Source organism: Falco biarmicus, chromosome 2 (assembly GCF_023638135.1).
Source record: "Falco biarmicus isolate bFalBia1 chromosome 2, bFalBia1.pri, whole genome shotgun sequence".
NCBI classification, from domain to species: Eukaryota; Metazoa; Chordata; class Aves; order Falconiformes; family Falconidae; genus Falco; species Falco biarmicus.
The window spans coordinates 480986-490988 of NC_079289.1; the positions used below are offsets into that span (position 1 = coordinate 480986).

General features: G+C 60.8%; 2 protein-coding genes across 4 annotated transcripts; one reads left to right on the forward strand and one right to left on the reverse strand.

Moving 5' to 3' along the window:
* The first annotated feature begins 2813 nt into the window (after positions 1 to 2813).
* Positions 2814 to 7955, forward strand: ART1 (ADP-ribosyltransferase 1). Of its 3 annotated transcripts, none has more exons than XM_056329141.1 (3): positions 2814 to 5167; positions 6665 to 6703; positions 6804 to 7955. In XM_056329141.1, exon 3 carries the CDS (start codon positions 6915 to 6917, stop codon positions 7953 to 7955), a length of 1041 nt encoding a protein of 346 aa, XP_056185116.1. In that variant the 5' UTR covers positions 2814 to 5167; positions 6665 to 6703; positions 6804 to 6914. The 3 variants fall into 3 exon arrangements, with proteins under 3 accessions (XP_056185116.1, XP_056185118.1, XP_056185117.1); XM_056329143.1 differs by having other exon boundaries at positions 2814 to 6326; positions 6804 to 7848; XM_056329142.1 differs by lacking the exon at positions 2814 to 5167 and having other exon boundaries at positions 6352 to 6703.
* A 7-nt stretch (positions 7956 to 7962) lies between these two features.
* On the reverse strand, positions 7963 to 9388 carry IL18BP (interleukin 18 binding protein). Its single transcript, XM_056329152.1, has 4 exons — positions 9255 to 9388; positions 9006 to 9071; positions 8589 to 8718; positions 7963 to 8419 (listed from the first exon to the last, which is right to left on the reverse strand). Exons 2-4 carry the CDS (start codon positions 9028 to 9030, stop codon positions 8206 to 8208), a joined length of 369 nt encoding a protein of 122 aa, XP_056185127.1. The 5' UTR covers positions 9031 to 9071; positions 9255 to 9388; the 3' UTR covers positions 7963 to 8205.
* Between the last annotated feature and the right edge of the window lie 615 nt (positions 9389 to 10003).

Sequence of the window (10003 nt, forward strand, 5' to 3'; positions counted from 1 at the left end):
TCTTCCCAGTTTGCCCTGTGGGCTGCAGCAGTTCAGCTAGCTGGACAAAGCAGCAGTGTGAGAAGGACTGAGCCCTTTAAGTGATGATGCATTCTGTTCCCCTCCAATGGGGAAGATCTCCACGTTTCATTTCAGTAGTTCAGCCTTGCAGCAGCTGTAATCTCCCAGAGGAGATACCATGGGGCTGTTCCCATCGGTTTTTGCCAGCTCTTCACTCGGTTACACTGACGAGGGGCAGTCCCTGAGAGTGATGGGAGCTCAAATGTACAGCAGCAGAGCACCAAGGACTTGTGGTTGTCACTGGGTCTTCCCAAAGGCTTGCAATTAAAGAGTTTAATTTAGGCAGGTTTTTTTAGTTTTAATCTAGGCAGTTTCTCGATGGGTAGTTTTTCCATAACACGTGGGATCTCCAGGTTTAACCCTGGTGCCGGAAAGCCCCAACAACTACACATATGCCGAATAAAGGTTTGCAGCTCTGGGGCTCACCAGGTGTCTATTGGGTGCCACAGTAACGATTTGCAACTAATTTTTCATGAACAATTCCTTAGGGGAGTATTCTCATGGGGTAGGGGATTTATTACCCACGTTTCAACTTTATTATCTGGATTGTTTAAGGACCACGTTTGTTTAACGTTTAAGGGACCACGCTATGAAAGTGCTTGATTATGAAAGAGCGATTATGGTGGACGTACCTTTTTTGTTAAGAATTTGGATATGCCAACTGGGGCATAACGGGACGTTATATTCATGGTGTATGGGTTCACCATGGGGTCTCGATACATACTGGATCCCCCCTTTCCAAGGGGTCTGGGTCCCCTGCTCAATAGGCAGCTTGTAGAGTTAGCGACCTCTTGGGTCATCAGCAGTTAGGAAAACCCTTGGAACCCAGTAACCCTGGGCCTCGTCTTCCAACAGCAGGACTTGATAGCCTCCTGTCAGTGATACTCTCCATACATACTCTGTCTCAGTTTCTTGAGCTAACCTGGTGTATTTTTCCTGGAATTTCAACACTTTGGCTGTTGAGTGCGGCACCGTCTGGATAGTAACTTGTGGAGCTTCCCCACCTTGGCTGCTATCAGTGGTCTCAGCTTAATCATCGGCCTCATTACCACTTCCTCACTGTCGGGGTAAAACGTTTCTCGGTCCATTTCAAACTCCTTAGACAAGTACAAAGGTCTTGGGCCCTGTTTTTCTTGGCCAGCCGTGCCAGTCTTGTAAATCCCAGCAGACTATCCAGAACAGAATTAAGATCTGTCTGATCAAGAGATTCTTGTCCCCCTTCCTCTCATTCGGACCGTGAAGTTTGTTCTCCGTCCAATGCATCTGAGAGAGCGTGTGGAGTCGCTGAGTGCTGTTACGTTCAGCACTTAGTTGGCTCTGCAGGGTTTTTACTTGTTCTTGCAAGGGTTTAACCATTTCATCATGAGTTTGTTTAATCAGGCGCCTCTCCTTCTGGGCCACCACTCGTGCGGCTCCCAACACAGCACGTACCGTGGCTTTTGCTGGTCACACTTCTCATTCCTTCCTAAGTGGTGTCATTCTGTCTGCTACAGCCTTTGAATCGTGCCAGCTAACATGGCCCCGTGCCATCCCTGGTGAGGAAAGGCACGCCTTACAGTCCTTCAACTTTTCAGTAACAGGGGAGCAGTCAAGCACCGGCATTTCCCAGGCAGCCATGGCTTGCCACTGCTCAAATGTCTCCCGGCTTACACGGAGAGGTCGCTTCCCTGCTCTCCCTGCCCACCCTCACCGGGTGGAGCATCACCGTCACTTAGGACCTTCCAACACTGAGGGGATCCTGTCCATGACGCCAGTGTATGTCACATCCCACCTACGGGAAGGGGAGAGTGACTGAGCTTCGCAAATCCCTTCAGTGTGGATTAAGGCAAAATAACACTCGAGGTCCGTACATGAACATGCATTTTAATGGAACAAACGTTCAGTGAACGCTGACCCTTTCACAATTATACCCCCCTAAGCTATGTGGCTTCATGAGAAATTGACATAGGCCTCATCTTACTTAACAACTTTAAGAGAAATAAAAGAGAGAGAGAGGGAGGGAGGGAGATCACCAGTCCTGCACCCAGCGTCAGACCTGCCAATGGGGGTATTCAGTGCAGAGAGCACTTCAGAGGCTTGTACCTGCTCCTACTTACTGGCCCCAGTCCCTGGGCTTCCGGAACCGCCTCTCTCCCCAGCTCCAGGAGTGCTGGAGACACCCGTCAGTCAAGGGAAGGGACACCAGGCCCCACCTCCCCGTGACTGCCTGTTGCTGCCTCTGGAACCTTCTCTCGCAGCGTGGCCCTGGCTCACAGCACAGTCAGTTGGGCCACGTCCCTTACAGTGGCCAGCAGCTCAAAGCCCCACATCAGGGCTGCTGTGGGGTGTCACCCGTTTGTGGGGTGCCCAGTGCCGGGGTTGCTCGCTGCTCTGCTCCTCCACCCGGGCTCTCGCCACGCTCCTCCGATGCTTTGACTTCTTCCCTCGGCCCTGCAGGACCCCCAGCAGCTGGGTGAGGAGGTGAGAGCATCTCCCAGCCCCACGACGTATCCCAGATATCGAGCGCTGAATAAAATCAAGTACATGGTTGGTACCTGAACAGTTAGGTTCAGTTACAGGCATTTTGGTATGCCCTGGTAAGCGCTTTGTAAAGCACCAGCAAGTCGTTTGTTTAAAGAATGAACTTAAAGAAAGAAGAAAGTAGCATCACCTGATGAATGAGCTGGCTGGAAGCTTACCACAAGAAATGAGCTCAGCAAAACTAAGCGCTAAGTAGGGGAAAGGTAATTGCGACCCGGGGAGATGGCGACCACCGACTCAAGAGACGCCCTGGCCCAAAGAGAAGCAGAGGCTGAGCATGCAGACTAGTTAACATAAAAACTGAGAGACTTGGTTAGCAAATAGGAAAACAAGCCAAAAATACTGAGAGAAATATGTAACTTGTCACCAGTGAAGGCTGATGTCTTGGTTTGCCAAACTGTATAAACAGCATAAAGTTTAGGCAGCCGGGGAGCTAGGCGTTTGTGGGTTACCACCCAGTGCCCTGCTTTGCACGAACTGGAACACAGGGATGGAAATACCTCGACTCGTGTGTGAATTGGCGCTGCGCACCGGTCACCGAACTCGCTACGGCACAAAAGCCCAGCAGGTGCCACAGCTCTCCCCAGGCACCGTCCTGCCCAGCCGTGCCCTGGGGCTGCCTGGCCACGTGCCCGGCCCACGGGTGCCCGGTGATGTGGGCTCTGCCAGGCTGCTTGTGCCTGGCCCCACGGGGATGGTGCTGGCCGGGCCCATGGAGCTGCTTCTGTGTGGCCCCGTGGGGCATCTCCTCGTCACCTCCATCGGGCTCCTGCTCCGCAGGAACAGGCCATCCCCATGGGCCAAAAGACAAGCTGGCGGGGAAGAGGACTGGCCTGGCTGTACAGAGAGCTTTGGCTGAAAGTCAGGGAAAACAGAGAGTTTCTGACCTTGGGAAGAAGGGCAGGACACTCGGGAGGACCACAAAGATGCCGTGAAATTATGCAGGCGGGAAATCAGAAGGGCCAAAGCTATGAGCCAAAGCTCATGGCTTGGACAGGCGTATTCTACTCTGGGTTAAAAGCTGGCTGGCTGGCTGAGCCCAAAGAGTGGTGGGGAATGGAGTCACATCCCGCTGGCGGTCGGTCACACCGGCTGCTCCCCAGGGCTTCCTGCTGGGGCCGGTTCTGTTTAATATCAACGATCTGGCCAAGGGGATCAAGCATTCCCTCGGTCAGTTTGCAGATGACACCGAGCTGGGGGCAGTGTGACCTGCTGGGGGGCAGGGGGCTCTGCAGGGGGTCTGGGCAGGCCGGGCCGAGGGGCCGAGGCCAGTTGTATGAGGCCCAACAGGGCTGAGTGCCGGGCCCTGCCCGTGGGTCACACCAGCCCCCCACAGCGCTGCGGGCTGGGGGCAGGGGGCTGGGAACTGCCCGGCGGGGAAGGGCCTGGGGGGGCTGGTCGGCAGCCGGCTGGGCATGAGCCCCCAGTGTGCCCAGGTGGCCACGGCGGCCAGCAGCGCCCTGGCCGGTGTCAGCAGCAGCGTGGCCAGCAGGGCCAGGCAGTGCCCGTCCCCCTGTGCTGGGCCCTGGTGCGGCCGCCCCTCGAGCCCTGGGCTCAGCGTTGGGCCCCTCACCCCCAGGCAGACCCGGAGGGGCTGGAGCGTGTCCAGAGCCGGGCAGGGGCTGGGGAAGGGGCTGGGGCACAGCTCGGGGGGGGCGGGGGGAGCTGGGGGGGCTCAGCCCGGAGAAAAGGGGGCTCAGGGGGGCCCTTCTGGCTCCCTACAGCTGCCTGGCAGGAGGCTGCAGCGAGGGGGGTCGGTCTCTGCTCCCAAGGAACCAGCGGCAGGACAGGAGGGAACGGCCTCCAGCCGCACCAGGGGAGGTTCAGGGTGGGCACTGGGAGAAATGTCTTCCCCGACAGGGTGGCCAAGCGCTGGCACAGGCTGCCCGGGGACGGGGTGCAGGCACCGTCCATGGGGGGGTTCAAAATACACGAAGATGTGGCGCTTGGGGACATGGTTCAGTGGTAGCATTGGCAACGCTGGGTTAACGGTTGGACATGAATATCTTAAAGGTCTTTTCCAACCTGAACAATTATATGATTCTATGATTCCTGCCTTCTAACCCCCTCCAAAGTCCATGGGTTGTGGACAGGGGCTGGCCCACCATGGCTGCCCCCACCAGTGCCACTGATACCTCCATGCCATCTGAGCCACAACCTGCCCCATCCTCAGCCACATGATGAAGGGGGGTCAGTGCAAGAATGGTGTCCCAGGTTGGTGGGGCTGGATCCGTGTTAGCCCCTGCAGGAAAAGGCAAAGCCCCCGAGGGGATGGCACCTGCACCAAGTTAAAGCAAAGGCAACTTTTCCCATGGGGATTTCCTGACTGTCCCCTGTAGCCACGCTGCAAGGCAGAAGGGGCAGCAGCTGAGCTGCTGTGGGTACTCAGCACAGGGACGGTAAAAATAACAGGAAGAACGGAGGTGGGGGCCAGATCTGGGCCCAAGGGATCCCAGCCAGCGCTGCTATATAAAGAAAGATCAGCTGCTTCTCGCCTCTCCTGCCAGCAGCGGGTGGGCTCCGAGGGGCTGCATGCTGCAGGAGCCGAGGAACAGCACCCCGACCCCACGTCCACCACAGGGAGCAGGTAACGCTTCTCGCTGGGGCTCCTGAGGGGTTTGCTCCTGGTGAGCGACATTGCGGGCTGCGGGGCCACGCTTCCAGGTGCTAGGGCCGCCCACCTGTTGGCAGGGTTGAGTGCAAGGAACAGGACTGGGGGCTCAGCCGGGGCTGAGACGTGTGCCACGTGGGGTGCCCCTGGCTGGGGATGCAACAGGGGGTGCTTTCCACCAGCCTGCCCTGCTTCTCTCAGCAGCCCCCTCCCATGTCCTGCCACCCTCCCCAAGCTGATCCTGCTCTCGCTCCCCCACCTCCCCAGCTGCTTGCGGAGGAACTGGCTGCTTCCCTGCCCGTGACACTGTGACATCTAGGGGCTTCCCTCAGGGCGGCTCTGCCCACCATGGAGCATCTGGTGCTGGGCTTGGTGCTGCTGGCTGGGAAACTGGCTGCTGGCAGCCCCTTGCACCAGCAAGACCTCGACCCTGTCAAGGAGGTGGCGCTGGACATGGCCCCCACCTCCTTTGATGACCGGTACCAGGGCTGCAGCCACATGATGGAGGAGGAGCTGCAGGAGCTCAACCGCACTGAGTTTGCCAACAACAGCATCTACGCCAAGGCCTGGACTGTTGCCACTGCTGAATGGCGGAGCCGGCGGGGACGTGCTCCTCAGACACGAGCACTGACACCAGCGCAGGCGATTGCCCTACTGGCATATACGGAACAGGGCCCCCTGCACCAGGCGTTCAACACAGCTGTTCGCAAGGCTGGGCACTCCCGCAGGGAATACCTGGGTGCCTTCCAGTTCAAGGTGCTGCATTTCCTCCTGAGCGAGGCCCTGTGCACTCTGCGGGATGCCCAGCCCCACCACTGCCACCACGTTTACCGGGGCATCCGTGGCATACGCTTCACTGCCCAGCGCCACCAATCCATCCGCTTCGGCCACTTCACCTCCACCTCCCTCCGGAATGAGAGCACCCTGCCCTTTGGCCGGGACACCTTCTTTTCAGTGGAGACCTGCTACGGTGTCCCCATCAGAGACTTCTCCTTCTTCCCTGAGGAGGAAGAGGTCCTCATCCCACCCTTCGAGACCTTCCAGGTCATCGACATCACCCATGATGGGGACAGAGCCCTCATCCAGCTCCGCTCCCAGGGTGCGCTGAGCACCTACAACTGCGAGTTGGTGAAAGGTGATGTCCCTGTGTGATGGTCCCTCCCTGCCACTGGGGTGCAGGGGGCAGGGGGTGGCCCCTTCCCACCAGCTTTAAGGGGAAAAGGGGCTCTTGATCATGGGGGGGGCAACATGGGGAGCTGGCCTTCGGGTGTGCGCCCTTGCACATCTCCCATATACTCTCCCCCAAATTTCACAGCAGGGACCCTCAGCAGCAAAGCATGGCACAGCACAGCATGGCATGGTGAAGGACAGCATGGCACACATGGCATGGCACAGCATGGCAGGGTCAGGGTGGGGAGTGGTGCAATGTGGAGCCTGCAGCAGCCATGCAGACAGAGTTGGTTTCTTTGACAGAGAAGAGATGCAAGAGCCAGCCGTGCATCTTCAGCGCAGGTGAGCCAACAGCCCCCACTGCAGCCGGGGAGGGTGGCACCCTGCTGGGCCCCCTGCCTCTCCTCGGCTGCCCCTGACTCCCCCTCTCTGGCACCCTCAGGCTGCAGCATCCCCGGGGACCCCCGACACCTCTGGGAGCTCCTCCTGGCAGCCACAGTCCTGGCAGTTGCTGGTGGCCTCTGAGCTGCCAGGCCACCGCTGCCACCACACCATGGCGAGGGAAAGGGGTCAGGAATGGGAGCCACCAGCTTCACTGAGATGGCAGGATGGGATGGGACACCAGGAGGGGCCGGGGGCATGGGGATGGTCCCACTGCAGGGTCCTGCAAAGCCACCTGTGCCCAGCTCGGCCCTGCCATGGTGTCACCAGCATTGGGATGTGCTGGCAGCCCCGGGACACCAGTCAAGCCTTGATGAGGCCTTTTGCAGAGCTGCAGCTGGGGCTTTTGGATGCAGCTGAGTGTGGGGTCTGCAAGGGGCTGCCCCAGGGATGGGGGTCAGCACTGATGGGAACTGGGGGGATGCAACAGAGCTGCTTTTGGAGGTGCCTCTGCCTGGCTGGCTGCTTAGCTGCTTGCCATTCCCTGACTCCCAGAGGAATAAAGACTTGCTGTGGGACCATGGTGTCCCTGGGGGTTTCCTGGGGGCAGCTCATGGGGGCTGCAGACGGGGTCTTCTCCAGCTCCCCCACATTTCCAGCCCTCCCACACCCAGAGCATCCCTACAGAGAGATGCACACACCCCAGGTCCTGCTCGATGGGTCCAGCAGGGGATGTCTCCTCCCGGGGTCTGTTCCCCTGACTTGTCCCACAGCTGCCTGCAGCTCAGGGTGGTCGTTGCCCCCACCAGCACCCAAGGGAGCACAATGGGGGCTGGCACTGGCCACGCCAGCCCCAGTGCCCGTGAGAAGAGCCCTGCCAGGACAAGATGGGTGGGAGGCTGCCCCATGGAGCAGCACATGGGGCTCAGCAATGCCATGCCAGGGGAGAGCCCCAAGCCCCCTGGGTACAGAGGAGGGATATGAGGGCTCTGTGCCCCAGGGCTCCCCACTCCCTTCAGCAGAGGGCACAACCATGGGGCTGGGCATCCCTAGGGCAGGACCAGGGCTGTCTGTGGCTCTCCAACCCCTCACCAGGCAGCAAGGGCGTCAGGGATGGATCCTGCCCTCTGTGGGCACCCAAGCCATCCCCTCCTCCTCACCCCACAGGTGCCCTCTGCACCCAGGAGCAGCCCCATCCCCAGGACACAGGTGACACCGGGCAGCCTTGATGTGCTTTAATAAACCTCGGGGTCCCACAGCCAGCTATGGGCAGGTCCCTGGGCTGTCCTGGGCAGCACTCCTAGCTCCGTGAAGGGCAGCAGGAGCCCCACGCATAGAGAAGCCGGTGCACGTGGGGCCATGCAGATCCTGTAGCAGGGCACGGAGACAGGCCTCCATGGAGGCGTCACATCCCCATGCAGCAGTGCAAGGCTATCAGAGCAGGGACCCACACCATGGGGTGCTCACCCATCAGGAGTTGCTCCCTGTTCCCAGCCCAGTCCTCCACTCTTGGTAGGGGCCGGTGCTGGTGCCAGGGGCAGCCACTGCACCTCCCTGGTATCAACGCCGAGGGGGCTGAGCACCACGCAGGTGAAGTTGGTGTGCAGGTGCCACACGCTGAAGGAGATGAAGTGCAGGTCACGGTGCAGGACCACCCCTGAACCCTGTGGCTCCTCCCTGCAGACCCAGGGGGGGCACATCAGTGCCAATCCCTGGCTCTGTGACACCCCCTCAAGGCTGGGGGACCCTGAGTCCCTGTCCTGGCTGAGGCTGCTCCTCCCTGCCAGTCCCAGAGCAGTCCCAGGCAGCCCTGCTGACCCTCAGGACCCACTGGTCATGTACTCACAGCACCATCCCTTCATGCACGGCCCCATCCGGGTGCAGTTTCTCCACGAAGGAGCTGTTCCCCAGCCAGTAGAGCAGCGTGAGCTCGGGGAGGCCACTCACTGCCTCACATGAAATAGTCACGTTCTCGCCTGGAGCCGGAGAGGTACATGGAGTCAGAGGGGCTGTGAGGGTCCCCAGTGCCCCCTGGGCCAGGCTGCCTCTGACCACAGGCATGGCCCACCCCCTCCTTCCCCCAAAGGGGAACGTCCTCCACCTCACCAGCACCCCGAAATCTCAGCTGCAGGTGGAGGACGCACCTCGCGTGTCTGCCGGGGCTGGTGCAGGAGCTGACCCCCGTGCCTCCCCCAGGGTGGGGGTCCCACTGCAGCACCCCCCATCCTCAGGCCACCCTTGCCATGGCCCCAGGGTCACTCACCTGGGTGGGGGGGCTCTGCTGGCATCCGCAGGATAGTGATTCTGGGGGGCTGCAGGGCCACAGCACCTGAGGGAGCAGAGTGGGGTGAGGTGGGGGGACAAGAGCTGCCCCTCAAGACCCCACATCTCTGAAGTGGGTAGGAAGGCATGGTCCTACAGAGGAGACAGGGGCACAGGCCTCTTGGGGTGGCACAGAGCCCAGAGCTGGCTCTGCCCCCCTGCCCCTGCCCCCTCAGCAGCCCCCACTTACCTGTGCAGCAGGAGGCCAGGGCCCAGCAGAGCAGGGGCAGGAGGAGCTGGGCAGGGCAGGGGGGTGTCCCTGTGGGCAGAGATGGGGCTCAGTGCTGGGCATGCCGGGATGCTCCCCCCAAGCCTGGGATAGCTCCCCCCAGCATCACCCCCGCAGCATCCCCCTCAGCTTCCCTGGAACTGGTCATGGTATCCCACCCCAGCGCCTCCCAAGCCTGGGATGCTCCCGTCCCCCCAGCACCCCCCGAGGTGGCCATGGACCCCTCAACGGCCCCCTCCAGACCCGCAACGGGCCCCCCTAAGTCCTAGGCATCGGGCTGGATCCCCCTCCCGGGGCCCCCCAAGTCCCGGCTGGCGACCCCCAGGGGTGCCCCGACCCCCCCGCCCGGTCCCGCAGCAGCCGTACGGGCGGGGCACGGCGCAGCCATGGGACAGCGGCGCTCGGAGCAGCGGCGCTTTATGGGGCGGCCCGAGGGGCGGCGGGCGGGAGCGCCGTGACTCACCGGGACCGGGACCCGCACCCGCCCACGGGCCCCGTGCCCTGCTCCACCTCCCGCCTTTCCCCAGCCCCCCGGTGCCCCCAGGACATGCCCAGTGTTACCGTGTCCCACACCTCCCTGTGCCCCAGTACAGCCCCCCATGCCCCCTGTAGTCCCGTACGGGACCCCATGCCTCCCTCTGCCTCCCCACGCTGTGCCCCATGTCCCCCAGGAGCCCAGGCTGTGCCCTGTGCACACCATCTCCCTCTGC